The sequence below is a fragment of the Chrysemys picta genome, chromosome 4 (genome assembly GCF_011386835.1).
Source record: "Chrysemys picta bellii isolate R12L10 chromosome 4, ASM1138683v2, whole genome shotgun sequence".
Lineage (NCBI taxonomy): Eukaryota > Metazoa > Chordata > Testudines > Emydidae > Chrysemys > Chrysemys picta.
In genome coordinates this window covers 80,297,956-80,320,953 of record NC_088794.1, presented here as the reverse complement: position 1 = coordinate 80,320,953, position 22,998 = coordinate 80,297,956, and the positions used below count along the sequence as shown (strand labels likewise).

At 40.9% G+C, this 22,998-nt stretch overlaps 1 protein-coding gene across 2 annotated transcripts in view; it reads right to left on the bottom strand.

Moving 5' to 3' along the window:
• HSD17B12 (hydroxysteroid 17-beta dehydrogenase 12) overlaps positions 1–22,998 on the bottom strand; it is a 253,973-nt gene that overhangs the window by 36,030 nt on the left and 194,945 nt on the right. For both annotated transcript variants that reach the window (XM_065592787.1, XM_005286751.5), the window contains 2 exons: positions 21,875–21,939; positions 20,048–20,092 (listed from right to left, as the gene is read on the bottom strand). In XM_065592787.1, coding sequence (XP_065448859.1) covers positions 20,048–20,092; positions 21,875–21,939 — 110 coding nt within the window. The remainder of the gene's footprint in view (positions 1–20,047; positions 20,093–21,874; positions 21,940–22,998) is intronic.

Genomic DNA, 22,998 nt, shown 5'->3' with positions numbered 1-22,998 from the left:
ATGTTGATTTTTAATAAAACTTGGAACACTGGGGAAGTTCCATAAGACTGGAAGAAAGCTAATGTTGTGCCAATATTTAAAAAGGATAAAGGGGATGATCTGGGTAATTACAGACCTGTAAGTGACATCAATCCTGGGAAAAATAATGGTGCAGCGGATGAGGGACTCAATTAATAAAGAATAAAAGGAGTAATATAATTAATACCAATCAACATGGATTTATCGAAAATAGATCCTGTTAGACTAACTTGATTTATTTTTTTGATGAGATTGCAAGATTGATTGAGAAGGTAATACTGTTGATGTAATATACTTAAACTTCTGTAAGGCATCTGATTTGGTACTGGACAACATTTTGCTTAAAGAGCTAGAACAATACAAACACTCCCCAACTTACACGAGTGTTCCGTTCCGGAACGCCTTGCGAAACTCAAATTTTGCGTAAGTCAGGAATGTATACCCAACTATTACGCAAAAAAAAAAAAAAAAACCCACCAACAACTTTCTAGCTTACGGAACTTTTTCCGTAAGTGCAAATTTGCATAAGTCGGGTTTGCATAACCCGCGGAGCGTCTGTATAAAATTAACCTGGTACACATTAAATGCTGACTGTTACATTTTAAAAGATAACTGTAAATGGGAAATCACATTGAATGGATGCGTTTCTAGTGAGGTCTTGCAGGGATAAGTTCTTGACCCTATGCTATTTAACAATGACCTGGAATAAAACAAAATCATCATTAATAAAGTTTGCAGAGGACATAAAAATTGGGGGAGTGGTAAATAACGAAAAGTACAGATCACTCATTCTGGATTGCTTGGTAAACTGCAAATACTACGTGTTTTAATACTGCTAAATCTATATGTATTTAGGCTATGCTAACAGGATGGGGGACTCTATCTTGGGATGCAGTAACTTTGAAAAAGACTTGAGGGTTGTAGTGGATAATCAGCTGAACATGAGTTCCAAGTGCGATGCTGTGGCCTAAAGGGCTAAGGCAATCCTTGGATGCATAAACAGGGGAATCTCAAGTAGGAGTAGAGATGTTATTTTACCTCTGTACTTGGCGCTGGTGTGACCTCTGCTGAAATACTGAGTTCACTTCTAAAGAAAGAACAGGAGTACTTGTGGCACCTTAGAGACTAACAAATTTATTTCAGCATAAGCTTTCGTGGGCTACAGCTCACTTCTTCAGATGCACAGAGTGAAACACACAGACAGAAGATATTTATACATACAGAGAACATGAAAAGGTGGAAGTATGCATACCAATTGTAAGAGGCCAATCAATTGAGATGAGCTATCAGTAGCAGCAGAAGAAAAAACTTTGAAGTGATAATCGAGATGACCCATAGAAGGTGTGAGGACAATTTAACATGGGGGAAAAAAATTCAATTAGTGTAGTGTAATGACCCAACCATTCCCAGTCTCTGTTTAGACCCAAGTTAATTGTGTTTAATTTGGGTATTAATTTGAGTTCAGCAGTCTCTCTATGGAGTCTGTTTTTGAAGTTTTTTTGTTGCAAAACTGACACCTTCAAGTCTGTCACTGAGTGATTAGAGAGGTTGAAGTGTTCTCCCACTGGTTTTTTAATGACATGAGTCCTGATGTCAGATTTGTGTCCATTTATTCTTTTGCATAGAGACTGTCCAGTTTGGCCAATATACATGGCAGAGGGGCATTGCTGGCACATGATGGCATATATCATGTTCGTAGCTGTGCAGGTGAACGAGCCCCTGATGGTGTGGCTGATGTGGTTAGGTCCTATGATGGTGTCACTTGAATAGATATGTGGACAGAGCTGGCATCGGGCTTTGTTGCAAGGATAGGTTCCTGGGTTAGTGTTTTTTGTTGTATGGTGTGCGGTTGCTGGTGAGTATTTGCTTAAGGTTGGGAGGCTGTCTGTAAGCGAGGACTGGTCTGTCTCCCAAGATCTGTGAGAGTGAGGGATCATCTTTCAGGATAGGTTGTAGATCTTTGACGATGCACTGGAGAGGTTTCAGTTGGGGGCTGAAGGTGGCGGCTAGAGGTGTTCTGTTATTTTCTTTGTTGGGCCTGTCCTGTAGTAGGTGGCTTCTGGGTACTCTTCTGGCTCTGTCAATCTGTTTTTTCACTTCAGCAGGTGGGTATTGTAGTTTTAGGAATGCTTGATAGAGATCTTGTAGGTGTTTATCTCTGTCTGAGGGATTGGAGCAAATACGGTTGTATCTTACAGCTTGGCTGTAGACAATGGATCATGTGGTGTGTCCTGGATGGAAGCTGGAAGCATGTAGGTAAGTATAGCGGTCAGTGGGTTTCCGGTATAGGGTGGTGTTTATGTTTATGTTAAGTTCAGTTCTGGTATTCACAATTCAAGATGGATGTTGATAAATGAGTGTGTTCAGAGAAGAGCCCCAAGAATTAAAGGATTAGAAAACAAGCCATATAGTGATAAATTAAATAGATTGAGTCCTTTGAATCTAACAAAGAGAAGGTTATGGGGTGACTTGATTACAGTCTAAGTACCTACGTGGGGAACAAATATTTCATAATGGGCTCTTCAATCTAGCAGACTAAGGTAGAACACGATCCAATGGCTGGAAGTTGAAGCTAGACGAATTCAGACTGGAAATAAGGAGGAAATTTTTAATCGTGAAGGTAAAACAGTTTATCAAGGATGGTGGTGGATTCTCCATCACTGGCAATTTTAAAATCAAGATGGGATGTTTCTCTCAAAGACACATGCTAGGAATTTTCAGTGAAATTCTCTGACCTGTGTTATACAGGAGGTCAGACCAGATGATGACAATGGATCCTCTGGCCTTGGAAACTATGAATAAGCTATCCCAATGCCCTGAGATAAGTTACCTCAACAATGACTTTGGTAGGCCATCATCTCCAAACACAAGATCTGACTCAATTTCCAAACTACCTCAGAAATCCCCCTTAAAGCCTAGAGTGCTAATTTTAGAAAAAACATCAAGCTCTGGACAGATTTTTGTGTCTATGTACTTTTTGGCAAGGATTGGCTCTGATTAGGGAGATTGGTATGAGGGTCTGTTTATTTCCAATTGTTATAGGAGGTGGAAAAATATATGGTTATGCTATCCAAATATCTTGCAAAATTATTTAAAAACAGCTCTATAATTATAATTCATGTTTTTAATCAAGGACTTTTCCTTGGTTCATACACACACACACACACACACACACACACACACCCCCCTACCCCTGAAAAGTTTTAAGGAAAACAAGCACCAGACTGTACTTAAAGAGCTAGTGATCAGCCTTTAAAAAAAAAAAAAACTAAGTTTAACTCATCAATGAATAACTCTTAGCCAAAATACCAGATATCATGCATTTTAGTAATTAGAGCTAGAAAAGCTGTTAGGTCAGCGTTCATGCCTGTGCCAAGTTCAAGGTACCATCCCCAATAGTATCAGTTCAATATCTGATCAGCCATTTATGCCAACGCCTACAAACAGCAACTGCCAATGATCTTCATACCCCTTACATTGTATAGCATTCTCGTGTTCCAACAAGATTTCTGGAGGGGTAATATAAAATAGCCCCAAAACAATGCTTCCCAGTGAATCCAATTTATCTTGATAGTTTTACAAGAATGACTTTTGCAGGGTGGCAATAGTGGTGGTGGTGAATCTGTGTAGATAAATTATAAAAGTGTAGAATAACTCCATTTCAAGACACCTTTGTGCTTCTATAACAATTTTTAAAACAACTTCATATCTTAATATTAATTCTGAAGTATTATTTGTATTATTGTAGCACCTGAGAGCACCAGCCATGGACCAGGGCCCAATTGTGCTAGACCTTGTCTATACTTAAAAGTTACTAAGAATGCTTCTAGTTGACGTAGCTACCATAATTCAGGGAAGTGGTGTTATTACATCGATGAAAAAAACCCTTTTGTCGGCGCAGGTTATGTCTACGGGTACATCTATACTTACCTCCGGGTCCGGCGGTAAGCAATCGATCTTCTGGGATCGATCCCGGAAGTGCTCGCCGTCAACGCTGGTACTCCTGCTCCGCGAGTGGAGTACGCGGAGTCGACGGGGGAGACTGCCTGCCGCGTGTGGACCCGCGGTAAGTTCGAACTAAGATACTTCGACTTCAGCTATGTTATTCACGTAGCTGAAGTTGCGTATCTTAGTTCGAAGTGGGGGGTTAGTGTGGACCAGCCCTACATTACTGAGTTATGCCTGCATAGCTATCCCTAGACATACCACTAGGCCAGTGCTTCTCAAACTTTTGTATGGGTGACCCCTTTCACATAGCAATCCTCTGCGTGTGACCCCCTTATAAATTAAAAACAATTTTTTATATATTTAACACCTTTATAAATGCTGGAGGCAAAGCAGGGTTTGGGGTGAGGCTGACAGCTCGCGACCCCCCATGTAATAACCTCGTGACCCCCTGAGGGGTCCAGATCCCTAGTTTAAGAACTCCTGCTCTAGGCGCTATACAAACACGGAGTAAAAAGATGTACACCCTGACCCAAAGAGCATACAATCTTACCACTGCGTTAGCTCTCACATACTCGTATGGTGAGTTTGAGCTATATTCTGCTCTAAAAAGCAAAACAAAAACAAACAAAAAACTTCCCTACAAAGAGGGAAGAAAAAGCCAACAGTCACAAAACGGAACAGCCAAGTTTCAGTTACACAAGTTCATATAAAGCCAAAGTAGACTCTTCTATTACATGGCATGAGCAGTTTCTATCTGATGCCATGTGACCCCTAGGGTTGGTAGGAAACATGGCCTTTACCACTCAAAGAAAGGAAATCAAGATGGCAGCAGCAGAGAGGCTGGGTCCAAAGGCGTATAGACCTGCCCCCTGGCATCTGTGATGTTCGTTCTGTCCAAAGCCCTCTAGCGGAGTCTTTTGCACAGTGGTTGTATGTTGTCAGAAACCTGATTAGCCATCTTTTAGTACACCCTCCCAGAGCCCAAGCCACAGAGTCTTAAATAGGTGCTGCACTAATATTTCATTCTGGAGCAGTCTAACCTCCTCTCTAACCACCCCACTGTAATTTCCTCATCTCATTCCTGCAGAAAATATCAGTACAGGAAACCCTTCCACAAACTGGAGATACCATCCTCTAAGCGCAGTGTAAATGGAATTAAATTGCCTTGGAAGTGGGGGGTTAACCTTCATCCCTCCCAAGTAAATAATGACATCAGGCCTCAGATTTAACTGAAATCTGTGGTGCGAAGTGCCTTCAGTTAGTTTAGTATATTGCACACATGGAAAATATGGAGGTTCCCTGTAACTTATGGAGGTTCTTCAAGATGTCTGGTCTCTATCTGTATTCCACATTTGGTTATGCATGTGCACATGCACCTGAGATCCGCGATTTCTAGCAAGTAACGTCAATTGGTCCACACCTCAGCAGTTGTTCTTCTTGTACTCTGAACCAATGGTACATACAGCGATACAGACCGATGCCTCAAGTTCCTCTTACTGCTAATCAGAAGGATCCAAAGCAGAGGGAAAGGCGGGTGGATAGTGGAACAGAGACAGGGACCACACATCTTGAAGAACATCCAGTTACAGGTAAGTAACCTTCCTTTCTTTGAGTGCTGGTCCCTGTGTGTATTCCACATGTGAGTGATTGATAAGCAATATTTAAACAAGAGGGGGTGGAAGGATGCAATTGGTATAGATGCCTGTAGTACTGCAGTCCCAACAGCTGCATCTGCAGAGGAGGCTTGAACTAATGCCTATTGCTTTGTGAACATATGGATGGAGCTCCAGATATCTACTAGGTATTGCTCGTAGAGATGCTATTAAGGTTGTTTGTGTTCTAGTGGAATGGGCTCTCACCCCACCTGGGAGAGAAATACACGCCACTTGATATCAAAATGACGCAGCTAGAGATACACTTAGTCTCTGAGCAGATAATGCCTAGCCTTGCCATCATTCCATTGTAGCAACAAATTGCCTTGGTGATTTTCTAATCCACATTGTCCTTTGCAGGTATAACGCCAGACCTTGTCTGATGTTGAAAGAGTGAAGTCTACTCTAACAGGAAGCATGAGGTTTTTGGGAAGAATCCCAGTAAATTCAAATTACTTTAGGGATGAATTTCAGGTGAAGGTGAAGGGAAACCTCCTTATGAAAAATGGTGTACAGCATATCTACCAGGAGTGCTCCCACTTCACTGATCCTTCTGGTCAATGTGATGGCAACTAAAAAGGCTACATTCATGTAAAGATGGGACATAGACTATGGAGCCGGTAGTTCAAGTGATGGTGTGATAAATACTTATTGTATGAGGTTGAGGTCCCATTGTGGTTCAGGTTTCACCACCGGTGGGAAGGTCCTAGGTAGGACTTTCAGGAATCTAGTTATTGTTAGGTGAGTAAAAATGGAGTGTCCCTCTACTGGAGGATGGAAGGCACTGACTGCTGCTAGATGGGCCTGCAGGGAACTAATAGAAAACCCTGATGTTTTCATGGACAGGAGATAGTCTGAATAGACTGAATGGTTTCTGAGCATGAATGTTCTAAGATCTGATGCTCATTCAAACACCAGGCCACGACGTGAAGGAAGCCTGGGTTGGGATGTCAGATCTTGCCATTCTCCTGAGCTAGTAGATACTGGAAGGGTCAGATGCTGATGGGAGGAGGAATTGACATTTGCAGAAGGTCCAGAAACCAGAACTGTTTGAGTCATCAGTTGGGTGCTATGAGAATGCCAAGCTGTGTCAGAGCAAATCTTCCACAGAGCTTGTGGTAGCAGACAGATGGGAGTAAAAGCATATCTGAGATGACCTGTCCAGGATAATAGAAGAGCATTTGCCCCTGGAACTGCAGTTCAGAGCGGCCCTAGAGCAGAATAGAATAAACTTCTTGTTTGTTTGGGATCTGAACAGATTCCAGGATGGTATCCCTCACCATGTGAGGATCTTGTTCAGGATGGAATTGTGTTATCTCCCACTTAAGAACATAAGAACGGCCATACTGGGTTAGACCAAAGGTCAATCTAGCCCAGTATCCTGTCTTCTGACAGTGGCCAATGCCAGGTGCTTCAGAGGGAATGAACAGAACAGGTAATCATCAAGTGATCCATCTCCCATCACCCATTCCCAGCTTCTAGCAAACAGGCTAGGGACACCACCTCTGCCCATCCTGGCTAATAGCCATTGATAGACTTATCCTTCGTGAATAGGAGAACCGCCTGCTGAGAATATTCATTAAACAATCCCGTGCACCTGGTAGATATGTAGCTAAGAGAGTTGTGATTTGACACATCAATTCCATAAATTGACTTCTTCTAGGCAAAGAGGAAGAGATTTTGCTCCACCCTGTTTATGTGAGTGTCATGTTGTCTGATATTATTTGGACATGGTGAGATGAAATAAGTGGAAGGAATGCATTACAGGGTAGACGGACTGCTCTAAGTTCCAACAGGTTGATATGCATCCTGGTCTCATAAGGAGTCCACGCGCATTGGAGGGCATGGTTTTCCAAGTGGGATTCCCGGCCAATAAGTCTTATGTCGGACAAGGTCACATCAGGTGTGGGTGTGATGAAAGGAACTCCCACATGTACTTGTTCCAGGTTCAACCATCGGACAAAAGAACATGCGACTTTGGTGGGAATTCTTACTCTAGTGTTTATGTGGTCTCTGTCTGGACAGTAGATGGACCAGAGCCAGGCCTGTAGGCAATGGAAGTGAAGACTGGTGAATGGTATTACATAAGTGCATGATGCCATGTAGCCTATTAAGGAAAGGCAGCCCTTGACAAAGTTTCATGGTCTGAAAAGTAACTTTCTTATCACATTGTTCATGGCTTGGAATATTTCCATAGGGAGGTGGGCCCATGCTGAGATTGAATCTAGGGTCACTCCTATAAAAGTCTATATAGTTCTAGTAGGAATCAAAGTGGACTTTTCTTTGTTGACACAGATTCCCAAGGCTGCCAGAAGATGGAGCAAGAACAGTCATCGAATGTACCTTCTGACTAGAGTAACCCATTATGAGCCAGTCAACTAGATACCGAAAGACTGTGTAGTTGCAATGTCTCATTTGGACTGCCACCATTGAGATGACCTTCATGAAGGCCCTTGGTGCTGTTGCTAACCCGACTAGGAGTATTCTGAACAGTGATGTTTTTGTTCCATCAGAAACCTGGAATGGATGAATCCTCATATGAAAGAATGAGTCTTTCATGCCAAGAGCTGTGAACAGCATTCCCTCCTTTATGGAGGGGATTACTGATGCCAGCATAACAATTTGGAATTCTGATTTGTGAATAAAAATGTTTAATTGCTGAGGGTCAAGAATGAATCTCCATCCTCTATTTTTCTTGGAGACTATGAAATATGAACAACTGCCTTGTTACTGAGGTGGCACTTATTCTACAGCCTTCACTGCACGAGAAAATCTGCTCATGATAGTGGTCCCTGAGGAGCTGGGAGTGTGGGGAAGGAACTCTACAGAGTAGCTGCAGTGGAAGATTACTAGTACCCACTTGGTCTGTTGTGATGATCCTCCAATTGTGGGCAAAGAGGGTGAAGCAGCTACCAAATTTTGGGGGTGGGAGGGTAGTAGTGGATGGCATCAATAGAGTTAAGCAGGTCTCAGTTGTGCCATCAAAAACAACCCAATCCACCATCCAGGGGTTAAGTAGTTACAGATGTGGTAAAAAGAACTGTATAGTAGGCCTTTGTACCCTCTAGTGTTTGTGTGGTGGTTCAAATGAGCGCTGGTGGTAGAACGGTTGGGAAGGTGGTCTTGGCTAACACACCTGTTTATGGTGTTCTCTCTTCGAGGCCAGGCTGTAAGTGCCCACATAGTGGAGGGCTGTCTTAGAATCCTTCAATGAGCTTAGAGACATCAGTCTTCTTGTTAAATAACTTAGACCCATCAAAAGGCAAGTCCTCTATGGTATGTTGAGCCTTCCTGGGGAACCCCGAGATGTGCAGCCAAGATTCATGCCTCATGACCACTCCTGTGGCTATCCCTCTAGACATAATGTCAGTGGCATCCACTCTGGCCACCAGTTTGCCATCCTCAACGAGAGCCTGAAATTGGGCCCTGTCCTCTTGATGGAGTTGGTCCTTGAAGTTAAAATTTTTCAAGTAATCGTTGAAATGCTATTTTGCTAACAAAACTTGCTAGCTAGCAATACAGAACTGAAGACTTGTAAAAGAAAATGCCTTCCTCCCTAAGAGGTCAAGTTGTTGTTGCCTTGGGATGCTATAACAGACTTTTCAGTGGCTGCTTGCACCACTAGGGAGTTGGGTGCTGGGTGTGTGAAAAGAAACTCTGCTCCTTTGGCTGATACAAAAATCGCACATATCAGCCCTTTTTGGGGTGGGGGCACAGGAGGCCAGAGTGTACCAGACTACCCTCGATGGTTCCATGATGGCCTCGTTTACTGGAAGGGCCACCCTATTGAGATCAGAAGATTGCAAAATCTCAGGGAGATGATGCTTAGAATCCTGGTCCTCCTCTAGCGGAATCTGGAGGAGGACCTCGCCACTCTGATATTGCCTGTGGTCGCCAGACAGGGAAGGTGAAGATGGGGAATTGCCTTATCTGGGGAGGATGATGAAACATCCATCGGTATCTCTGGATCGATCTCCTCTCCCCCATACTCCAGTCGAACAGGTAGATGTCATGTAGAAGAGGTACCATAGGACTTATGGATGGATCTGGAATGTCTAATGTAGCAATACCATGGGCACGAGTAGGGCCAATATGAAGGCTTGACTGGTTGAGGGGGAGCCCACAGCATCAGGTCACGTGGCAGTCATATTTGTGTGGCAGATAGACCCCAGATGTCCTTGACTCTCTGTCCAAACTCATCTCCTTATGGGGGAGTGAAGAATCATCTGGATCCTCCAACTCCTTCAAAGAAAAGGCCAGTTTCTGCTCGACCGGCAGAGCAGTCCGTATCAGTGGGAAAAAGTTCCTGCCTCTGGATCAAGAAGGAGAACAGGTAGTTTCAAGATAGTTTCCTTTAGTGTCAGAATGTCTCTGGACCCCAAAAAAGAAGGGACTGAGGATAAGGAAGGGTGAAGATATATCCTGGTGAGGTGTAGGTTTCAGTTAATCCCAAAGTTCCGTGCATTCTAGTAGTCAGTACCAAGGGTATGGTGGATCGGCAGTCACCGTGAACAATAGGTCCTTATGGAGATAGAATTGTAAGACTGGAGGGGACCTTGAGAGGTCATCTAGTTCAGTCCCCTGCACTCATGGCAAGACTAAGTATTATCTTGATAGGTGGGTACCACTGAAGAGTCTGATAGCGAGCTCTTAGATGGTGTTGGTAGATGCTGATCTTTAGGCTTATGAATTGGAGCTGACATCGGGATCGGCAGATATGTTCTCTTTCACACCTTGCCCTCATGATAGGAGGTTTTTAAAGTAGGCCATTAAGTCCTTAGGACCTGTGTGTGAGGACTCATCCAACTTGGATGGAGTCAGGGAGGGATCCCTCCTTTTTGAAACAGACCTGGAAGGATATTAGTCCTTATGCTTATGAGAGTGCCCCTAACCTTCAAGAGAAGCCCTGATTGATGACTCCTTGGGCTTAGCAGCTCTGGCTTGGCTCCTGAGCTTGTGCTTGGAGAGCACTGCTCGCCAGTAGAGGCCCATGTACGGTGGAGGGGTCTCCCTGGCTGGGTTTGACTGAGGTCTCAGCCTTCTCCATAAGATGTTTCCTCAGCCAGAGCTCTTGTGCTTAGTGGGTTCATGGGGCAAACTAGCAGCAAATGCCAAACTTAGTTGAGATACATGCCTCCCCCAGACAATAAAAGCAACATTGGTGCTTGTCACTCACAGACAAGGAGTGGGGCCGGGAGAAGTTTTTAAACCCTAGGACTCTTTGCATAGTCTGTCTGCAGGGAGAAACTAAATTGTACTAACTATACTAAGACAAACTCTAACTCACATGCGGAATATGCATAGCTACCAGCACTCAAAGAAAAATCTTATGTTTAGGCATGTATAATTAACTTTCCCATGCCCCTATATGTGCAGCATTAGTACAAACAGTAATTCTTTCCTTAATATTAAAATGATCAAGCTTTTCTTATTCATTACTGTTCAGGAGTGAGATGGGGTGACTAAAGACAGTCAGATATATTACATAGTGAATGTTACATCACTGCAGGTTAACAGTGATATTACAAACCCAGTCCTGAAAAACATGCAACTGTATCTATTCAGTACTTAAATTACACAAATTAAGAGACTGTAAAACCAGTGAGAGTTATGGCACAAGTTTAGGGACAGGATACAGGCACCCAATATGGAAATCAGAAGGCAATTCATTATTAGTGACTGGCTATTTATAGATAACCAGTTGAGGAACAGGGCATTTTGTTTTTAATAACTTTAAAACCTGCAAAAGATCTAGTATCTATGGATTAGAACGCAGTGGGGACAAGACATCAGATCTTGGAGAAAAGAATGCCAAAAAAGTTAAACTGATAAAGAGGCAATACGATACCAAAAATGTGTTATGATTTACAGAAAGCCCTCATCATCTTTGCAGTGTCTCCCCTATTGGTGGTTACTGAGAGAACTTGTGATTTTTCATTCAGATAGTGATTTTATGGATAAACTGCTGGTTTCCACTGGGATGCCACTACTGCTCTTGCCTTCTTCTCTAAATGTCGGTAACTTCAGGCCAAGTGGCCAAGCACTGGCAACTGCCTGTATATAAAGTGCTAACACATTAAATGAAACATGTTATTCATTTTAGTTAGTATGGACAATTCCTAGTATTTCCATAAAGGGAGTGTTCAGGACAGCCTTTTTGCTGCAGAAAGTTTCCAAATTGTAAAGTTTTACATGTTTTGGTACACCACTAATGGGTGCTTCATTGCCTGTGCACTAACAGTTTCTCATGTGTTTGGAAATCTCACAACAGTACCATCACTGGGCTTATGTGTACACACACACACACACACACACACACACACTTCCCCAATACCCTGATTCCCTTAACATTACAATTCACTGGAGGGCATTTATTCATTTATTGTCAAGCCAGTTATCACCTTCTGATACACAAAAATTGTCACTGCAGTTTGGAGTGAATGTAAACACTAATACAGTCTCTTGAAGTACATAAGCAGCATGCCTCTTCTCACATTCTACCACCAATTCAATGTTCCACTGCAAAGATACTGAACTTCAGAACCATGCCAACTGATTATCAAATCGAGGGAAACTGCAGCTCCTATTCCAGTTGTTTCAGAAAAAAACTGGAATATGCAACTATGTAATAAGCAAGTTACCTTTATTTTATGTTTTAAAATAGGCACTAAATTTAATGCTCCTATTCATTAAGAATAGCACCAGCATGAAGCTTAACTACCACTTTAATGACTCTCCAGTAGTTATTCACCAGAAATATCCAGTTCTCCCCCTCTTAATTATCATTTAAAGTTGTATTCCCACCCCACTTCAAACCTGGAAGATAAATACTTACCATTGACATGCAGCAGTTGTCCAGGAGCATTGCTTAGGAAAGGGTCCTAGTTTGTTCAGGGAAATCAGTCTCAAAGTTTAGAAAACCTTCCACTTAAAATTTTCTCATCCGTTAAAATAAGCAGTAGGGAACCTTAGTGTAAAAGTTAAACTATGGTGCACACAAATGTTAAAATGTACAAGGTTTATGTTGCTGTGGCCATCTTGCTTCTAATACTAGAATTCTGCATCTAGAGTCATGTTAAATATGGGGAAACTGCTGCTGGGCTAGAATTCATTCTCCTAGCTTTCAAGACAAGTGCTGCTCTGGAATTTAAGGCGCTTACCCATCTCTTTCGTGTGTAATCAGAAGGATGAAGCTAGAGCACTCAAAAGAATTTTATATTCCCCTACAGTTAAGACAGCTTTTCCTTGGATTTCACATACACAGGTCTGGGACAAAGTTACAATAAGCTAGTAGTAATACAAGTTTCTGAAGAGACTACTGAAATAGTTTCCTGTGGTGTAAGATGTTGTACATCTCCTTTATTTTCAGAGAACAAAGAAAGAAGTGTCTGCCACTAGAATGTGGTTTATGGTTCAAATGCTCTGCAGGGAGATGAAGCAGCAAGACCATTGGATCAAACCAGAGGAACAGTTTATAGTTTGGGAGCATAATGTAGTAAAATCTCATTCCATGGGCAAGTTAATGACAGAATGGTAAGGGCAGTGTCATTCGATTTGTAAAAGTGTATAGAATCCTAATTTCAATGGTGTCACCCTCTGCGGCGTGGGGGGGACGGAGGGGGGGGGGAGGGAGAGACAACTCGCTGCACCCTATGCTCCCAGATCCAGGTCCTCCAGTTGGTGGAAATTTGGATAATATAATGTTGTTGGAAATGGATCAAATTCAGTATCATTCAAAAGTCCTTTCTCCCACAAGCACAATAGAACCAAACATGACAAACCTAGAACAATTATTTAGATAGGTATTTGAGAAAGTGTTTAAAAATCAACATTTTTTAATATTACTGTAACAAAAGAATGCACGGCTTACATAAAAGACATATTTGGTCATCCTAGGGAAGTTAGCCTTGACATGGACAGAAAACATTTATTCATCAAAGTCATCATAAGTGTCCTCTCCATGTACAGCCCCGATAGACACATTGTCACACTGATCCTCATGCAAGCTGCACTCATGCATCTGTATACAAGGCAGGCTGCTGGCCAGACATTTGCAGGGTGATGAGCATCTGGTCTTTGCACACAAACATTTGATTAGCTGAAGGATTGATTCAGAAGTGTGTAGTATTTCACACAACTGGAGAGATCAGTCCATCCTCCAAAACCCACCCATGCCAAATAAGGAAGAGTAGTTTTGGATGTATTCTATTATCTCAGAGCCAGTCCATTGCTTGGTAATTTGCCCTCTTGATAACAAGTATAAATGCACCCCTTGTCAGTAGCAATTTTTCTCCATTCATCCGCTTCTTGGGAGACATCCACCAACACAACTCTGCAAGTGTCGTAATGTTAGTCTTCAAATGGTAAACTCAGCATATGAAAGCCTCCAGTGTATTTATGACCACATCAGTGACCATCTCACCTTCAGAGCAAGAAGAGTCTTCAGAGACTGAATCAAATACATTCCAATAAGATAAATTGGTCTTCTACAGGCAACATTCCAGTAGCATCACATCCTCAAAGGGTGTGGAAATCCAGCAGTGGGGCGGCTTTTAATAGTTTGAGTGATAGGAACACATCTCTGAGGGATATATAGAGATTCTGTTCCCCAGCAGCAGGCACAAAAAAGAATCTTGTGGAAAACTTGGGTAGCATCTCACAGAGCACTAGAACATCTGTGTCTTGTGCAAAAATCTAAAGTTTAACAGCACCTCTCTAATGGCATACAAGATAAATTTAGTGTCAACCTCCTCACGGGAACTATGAAGAAACTCCACTGAGCACTGCCAGGCAACAGCTTCATTACGGCATGCAACAACAAAAATTTTAGAGCATTTCTTCACATGCTGGAGCATTTTTCCTGCAAGGTATGAAGTTAACTCATCCTTTGTGCGAGTATAAGACAGCAGCTTCCTCACTGTGACATTGGAGAGGTCTGTGGAGTCAATGATTTTGTACTGGACAGGTGCAATACCATGGAATCTCTTTTTTCTGTTAATATTTTTAATTGCTATCTCTGCATAGTATCAATCCTCAGGTGGACTTTGTCATCAGTCCACCATTTTCTCTGTAGCCTCATAACGAAGTATTCAGCCAAATCTTGGCAGGTATTAACAGTTTCTGGTTTGTCGAGAGATTGTAGCTCAGCCACAACATCTATGATTGCTACTCTGAAAGGCCTCTGTGGCATAAGGTACCAGTTACATTGTCACTAGGTGCTGGCTTAGGAAGACCACGCAAGATGCTTTTTGCTTGGTACATATGCATTGTTCTGTCACATTCAAACACTGATCATGGTAGAACTCGTATTTTCCCCAAAGTCTCACACAGATCAATATCATGCAGAGATCTGGACAACGACCAGGAGACACACAAACAATGATTTGCCTGCAGTTAGCTCTGTAACAGCACCTGCCACCATGACTGACTTTTTTCTTTTGCATTTGAGAACAGCTTTAGTCTGTTCTTCTTGATTGGAGCCCATAGATGGGTGGTGCCTTGGATAATTCTTTGGGGTTTGAAGGCTTTATATGAGTCATGACCCAAAGTATCCATTTGACTGACATCTTTAGCTATCTCATCACTGAACACTGCTTTCATCATGATATTAATGAGCTCCGGTCCATCATACCTAAATGGATTGTCAGTGCAAGTAAACTCATTCTCTACCTTTAAATTTGCCCCTACTTGGCATTTATCACCACCTAATGAATCTAGCTAATGCTTGGTTATTTCTGGGGAAGTCATCCCAGCCATGATTAATATTTCATTCAAAATTCAATGGACTTCTGGGGTTGTCAGGAAAACCCAGGAAAGAGCATTTGGATGTTGTGTTATGCCCATCAATCTCCCTCCCCGACGACTTTCGTTGCTCTGTGTTCATGTTCTAGGGCTTCGTCTAAACCAAATGCACAGCAGAGACTTGTAAAAAGCAACAGAGAATCCTGTGGCACCTTTAAGACTAACAGATGTATTGGAGCACAAGCTTTCGTGGGTGAATACTCACTTCGTCAGACGCATGACATGACATCACAAAGCTGATTTTTAAAATTTTTCTTATATATCTACATAATTGTTCAAGAGTTGTCATGTTTGGTACCTTGTGTTCATAAGAGGAAAGGTTTTGAATGATACCCAACTTGACCCTTTCTGACAACACTGTATTATCAAAATTTCCACCAATCAGAGGACTTGGAACTGGAAGCTAGGCTATGGGGGATAGGGAGGTGGGGGGGGGGGGAGTGAGTCCCCTTTGACATGCCACCCAGGGGCACACCACTGAAATTATGATTCTGTAGATTTTTACGAATCAAATTACACCTCCCTTCCCTTTTATCATTAGCTTGCCCATGAAATTACACACATTGTTACTGTCCATACACAATCCATACCAGAGACTATAACATGTAAACTGTTAGTGCAGTGTTTCTCTATGACTGGTCCATGGACCAGCGCCGGTCCCTGACATCTCCCTGACACAGTTTAGGAAGGTTAGTCCTGGGTATCAAAAAATTGAAAAACACTGGGACAGTGTCTATGCCCCTTCTACATGTGGACAACTCGCTTTAAAATGGAATGGGAATTACATCCATGCTTCACAAGAATTAACTTTTACAAGCTATTCAGTGAAATCTGTCTAAAATTACAACTTTTTAAATGTGGGGTTTTATATGCAAAAATCCTTTGATAATTTTTCTACTCCAGGTTGGACAAAACTGGCCTATCAGATCTGTGAAAACAGTCACCAATTCAAGTATAAGGAAAGGTCTGTAACCCAGACACAGAGACAGTGCATATGAAGGCAGACACTATGACTGAATCACATCATGTTTCAAGCCTCTTCCGTTCAAGTTATTTATCTTTTGAGCAGAATTTGTTTCTAGGATCTAGCAGGACAAAAGTTTCCTTATTCAAGAACTCAAACTTTTTGAGGGCGAGCTCAAAGGGGAAAGATCCCAGACTGAACTGAGAAAGATCATAGAATCATAGGGTTGGAAGGGACCTCAGGAGGTCATCTAGTCCAACCCCCTGCTCAAAGCAGGACCAATTCCCAACAATGTTTCGATCCGATGTGACCAGATGTAACAAGATTGCTCAACTGATGAGATGCACTGTTCAACTCCCAAAAAATCAGTGGGACTCATTTGTCACTACCTCTCAGAGCTATCAAAAGTCATGGAACTACGGACTCTCCTAAATTTGGACAGAATATATCTGCAGCTGGAAGAAAGTCTTAAATGCTTTCTTCAACACTGACAGAAAACATCTCTCTACTACTGCTACCCTTCTCTCCTGATCTGTTTCCTGTGTTTAAAGTTCTAATAGCCATCTCTGGTTTCCCCCTCTCCACAATTTAAATAGTTGATTTCCCACTTCCTAATTCATGTATAATATTTTCCCATGAGTGTTCTATCTAGGGAGTATCTGCAACCTGAATTTTTCTATCCTCTGCAATGTATTTACTCTCCCCCTTTTTGGTGTTTACAACTTTAAATATTTGTTTACTTACAAATATCAGTAATAAATTATGTCATACATTAATAATCCTAGCCAAGATATTACATATGTAGCTCTTGATCTTTCCTCATACGTTAATTGCTCTGGCATCTGAACTTTTTGTTGCTCTCCTCTGGATTACGTTCAATTTATCAACATCTTTCTGGTAACATGGTGCAGCCATCCAAACACAATTTCCTAAATGTGGTTCCCCCCAGAGCCAAAGAAGGACCATCGCCTCTTCTCTGTGACATATTACTACACACACACACACACTCTCACAAACATGCAGTCTTTGGCTGCCCTGGGCTATTTTAAACATGAATTTACAACATGATGGGGGATGTCATTCCTGTTCCACAGGTTTCTCACTCCTGTGGAATATCTGTATTTTGGATTATTGTCTGCCTATGTTTCTATTCTCTCTAATTCTGTTTTATATCATTTTCCTGTCCTAACTTTTATTCAGAATTTATAATATAATCTACTCTCTTTCCGCTCTTCAGTAAGGTGTTACGAGTGTACTCTTAATGCCAACAGACACCTTCTTCCCAGCTTGACACATTGATACCTATACATTTTTAAATATTACAGTAAAATTTTAAGTGAGCTACGTGCTTTCCAAACAAAGCAAGATATCATCCTTGCCCCACAGGGAATATTATTTGTTTTCTTTCCACCACTGATTTTTAAGATTGTATTTGCATGGAGACGCAGAGTTGGACTGGAAGAGAGGAACAGCTAATTTCTCATCCTAGATCTGAACGGTCTCCTTTTGTGGCCTTGACCAGTCCAACTCAGTCTCATTGCTAAAATGGGTATAATTAACGCCCTGAACACTCCTTTATATAAGTTAATGTTAACCCTTTGAAGATGGAAAGAACTACTGAAGTGCTAAGTATTATTTCCAGCTGACGGCCTTAAGACTCATCAAGTTAAAGCTAACTGGTACCTTTAATGCATTAATGCAAGGGAAAATATAAAGACTACTTTAGTGTGAGCTTTATACCACTCTCTTCTTAATACAGATATAGGGTATGTTGAGGGAAGCCAAGAACTAGTCTTTACTATTAATAGTAATAGAATTTAGATCTTACATAGCACTTATCTATACATCTCAAAGCACTTTAGAAAAGAAGGGTAAGTGTCATCTTCATTTTATAGACCAGGAAAGTGAAGTTTAAAAAGGTAAAACGATTTATCTGATGTCTCACACCAGGTCCGAGGCAGGGCTTTAGGGAAAGAGAAAATATTAATTACAGCAACTGCAGAGAAAGGCTGCTAAAATATAGGAAAATCTGAACTGTTGAACAAACTAGAGCAGTCCCCAAGTCTTCAATCACTGAATAGTGGGCTCCCTCTTCTGGTGTAGTGAGGATGTCACACATCAGGAGAAACTGAAGTCCCCCTGCCCCTTACCCGAGGTACATTTTAGCTCTAGCTGAGAGGTCCCTGGATACTTTACACAAAGTTTTACACACATGTGTTGTAGGCATTAATTCTGTATATTAGCTCAGCTGAGTGATCTTTGTTGAAAATCTTTCCTAGGTAAAGCTGTCAATCAGAATCTGGATTCTCACAAATGGAAATCTTGCAGGAAAGCAACAAGTCTCTGTGGGCCATGATCCAGCCCATCTGACAGAAGAATGGTGGTGCTTGCTGGGGACAACAATGTGCAAAACCACAGGTACAATACCAGTCAGGCCAGTGGGAAAAGGCAGTTGCTGGAGTAACTACAACTATGGTAAATTAAGCAACTTCTAGCTTTGGAACAAGTAGCACATGAAGCGTTGTAGAGAAGGGAATTCTTACAGAAGTATTGTTTTGTTCTTTTCCAGCTTCTGTATCTTTTTGGATAGAAATCAGACAACTTCAGACTAAGCCCCTTGGCAGCACGTTGGATGAATTTCAATGTGTTAAAAGAAAACCAAAATTCTCATTTACAAGGTAAATCCTATCCATGCAGCCACAACTCCAACTAAATTCACCCAGTTTTGGTTTCAACAGGAGACAAAAAGTTAATCCTTAGCTGTCAGAAGAGTTTCAAGTTTTCTTCCATCCTATATGCATAAAAGCAAATAGGATCTTAGTGTTGAGTAGTAACATATTTGTTCCAGCATGCTTCCTCAACTTACCAACATGGATTTCCTAAGCAATAGAGAAGCTGGTATCATCTCCATCTCCTATTAAAATTCTGATATATTTAGCATACCTGGGTAAAGAAAAAATGTCACATCCTCTTCCCCTGCTCACTGTCCCACACCACAGACTTGGTTTTAACAAACAAGAAAACATTTATGCTCTTGCACTTAAGGCTGAATTCAGATTGATTTCTTCCAAAAGAAAAAGTAATTGAACTATCAAAAAAATTCAAGATACCATTGAAGGGGAGAGAAATAATTTCAAAAATGGCATTCCAAAAGTTAACAGACTCCTTGTACAATAATCCACAACAGCAAGTAGTTTCCTACTTGTTTATTTCACATAGTGAATACAATATTTAACTGTTGTGCCGTAAGTGCACATGGAACCTTATAAAAAAAAAAAATGAAGGACTTCTCTGCCCAGAGAAGCTTTCAGTCTAGGACAGCAAGGGATGAGAGATAAGTGCAAGGACATGAGAAAGACAGGATTATGAATGTGAAAGATCATGAGGTTTTGTTTTAAGTACACATCTTACTCTTTTATAGCAACATTTGTGTATCATTTATATTAAGTTGTTTTCTATGCAACATAATTGGAGAACAGTCTGGTGAGCAGGTAGGAGAGTGCACACTAAACGTAGCAATTCTTGAGAGATTAAAAAGGAGGAGAGAAACTGCATAGCTCAAAGGAAGTGAAAGCAATTTACTGGTAGCAAGTGAATCAACATTGTTTATTGTTTTAGAATACTTAAGAGTTTTAAGTGCAAATATCAGTAAGAGGACACTTACCTTGCAAACAGACATGATGTTAATGTTTATCATTTTATTGATTGTCTGCAGGAAAAAAACAGATTTATCGAAAAAATTATTTTGATAAATATTAAACTGTCCAGGGCTCTAAGTGTCATAACAATTTAAAAAAGCCACATGCACTACAGCAAAAACTCCATCTCCAGCAGGAAATCTAGCAACCTCACTACCCCTTATCTCTGTCAGAATCAGGTATACACCCAGACTGACAAGGGTCTAGGCTGTCAGTCACTTAGATATTGAAATATATCTCACCACAAACATGCAGGCAGTGTATTTAGTTGTATATACAGTAAGTCTGCTTAATTACCTATGTAATGTAGAGTGAGCACCTGATTTACATTAAAAAGGTAAGTGGGATAATTTGGCATTCTGGATTGTGAACTAACATTTATCCTCATTTCAGATTGTGTGCTCTGAAGACTACTTTCCTGTGGTCAATACCTATTCACACCTGCTTCAATAGAAGAGGATGCAGAGAGGCAGTAATAGGGTAGGAAAAATTATGGTTAAGAAAATCTGCAATTGCTTCCAGTGTTAAAGAAACAACTTGGAAGAATAAAAAATGAGTGGACTAGTACCGCAACTGTTTTACTGGATTATTTTTACCTGTTTATGAATTCTATTAATGCAAACTGTGCATATATATCACAGTTGTGACACACTTCCTTATACTATCACATACTTATACACTCTCCGGTTGTGTAAATTCTGGCTTCCTGGACATGCTGACCACTGAACAACATTAAATTATGATTGCTTTTAATATATTACATACTTTTAAATGGCTATCATTTGCCTATACACCACTACCTCGATATAACGCTACCCAATATAACACAAATTCGGATATAACGCGGTAAAGCAGTGCTCCGGGGGGGGGGGGGGGGGCGGGGAACTCCGGTGGATCAAAGCAAGTTGAATATAACGCGGTTTCAGCTATAACACGGTTTCACCTATAACGCGATAAGATTTTTTGGCTCCCGAGGACAGCGTTATATCGAGGTAGAGGTGTATATTGCTTCGTCTTTTAGATCACTTACTGACAAGTTTTTTAGTCATTAGATGACGATACATTACAACACTTTCAACGAACTGAAGATGTTCAAGCTTATTTAACTGTGAACCCAAAAGAACGAATACGTCCATTAACCTGTTTGAATTATCAGACCATGAGAATTGAACAAAGGATGGACAGATTTCTAAAAAATATGTATATTTTGAAGCATGAAACTTTGCATTCAGTTTTGTTTATCATGTTCTAATTTAGTATGTATTTAGTACTCACTGAAGTATGAACCCTGGCAATTTGAAAAACAGTATTTAAAGCGGTCATAAAAACTCATGTCCACACAAGTTTAACATCTGCAAATATTCTGTATTTTTTCAAATGGATCACTCGCTTTCACTGCCTTCACTCACTTTAAAAAACAAGGAAAAGAGTGCAAAAAAGAGTAACATTAAGTTGAGATCATACCCAATAGCCATGAAATTCAGATATGGATCCCATAGCAACTTTAGCTCAGTTACATTTTTTACATGTAATTGCAAATGGATAAGTGCAATTTTTTTGTTCTGGAAGAACAAAAAATATGCAAGTATCTAAAAAAGGCTAAGCTTCTATCAGCTCTTTGAATTTCCCAATCTTGTGTGTGTAAGCCTGTTAGCCTTGAAGTTGTATTTCTTACAACTACATCCAGGCTACCCCATTTAACAAGCATTCCATTCTGCACAGAAATCTAAAACAAGTTTACTATTAAGGTAAGAAAACTGCAGAAGAGTTAAGTTAAACATAGCAACACTTACATTATCCAGGTCTGGAACATCAAGAAAATATTCAGGGTAAGTGTATGAAATTCCCACATTGTTGACTGAAACAAAGAACAACAAGTTTTACTTGTTTCTGCTGTCATTCCAGTTCTGAAGCTTTGATGACTTGCAATGAGCAGTCTCATTTCAAAGTTAACAATGCCACATTCAGATGTTTTATAACTGTGTGACCTTTATGCCCTTGTGGCGTGTCACATTTACTACATTGTACACACACTCACATGTACTAGTGGACAGTGTGAGGGTGAACACATAAGACACTTAAATATAATTTTTGGAATTCTTTTTGACCATATAAATGGTAATTGTCATCTTCCACATGTCCTACCAGATTTCTCCTAAGCTTTATAGTACAACACAGGAAACATTCCTGTAAGTGAGGTGGTTATTCCCAATATATAGCTTTCCCCTTTTGAAATTTGCAGCATGCATAGTTAGACCATTTTGCATGTAAAACAAGTTAGCCTCAACATGCTATGCGCAAGACAGTTTGTGTTGGCATGGGCCATGTAAACCAGAGACTGAGGCAAGCACTCAATCTACTGCCACTAAATCCACAGTCAAATGCCCTCTCTTCACATAATGATACATAATTTGTAGAACTCATCCACCTTCACATGTTGAGCCTTCCATTCCCAAGTTACAATCAATCATTCTCCAGTGTTTTAATGCAGTTTAAGATTAATTTATTCGGATCAGAAGCAGGTAAGCAAACTTAATGTTTAAATATAAGCTAATCATTGTAATTCTCACTCAATTTCTATTTTTAAATACAGAGGAGAAAAGCAGCCCTTGAACTAGTCCATTAGAGTGCACGAAGACAAGGAACAGCTGGTAACCCAGCACCCTCTATAAGGAATGCAGTACAAACACTTAGGCAAAACTCACGACTAACTGTAGAAGACACCGTTATTCTTTACTTTTAAAAATGTTGTTAAAAGAATATTCCCAATTATTTTTAACTTGCATTTTAATCCTTCTCATCCCAAAGACCCTTCTCCTGGACAGAACTGTACCAAGTGTGCAGAGGTACAATTGCGTAACTCACGTGAATTAAATGAAAAGCCAAGGGACACATCCCAAACCCTGGCAACATCCTA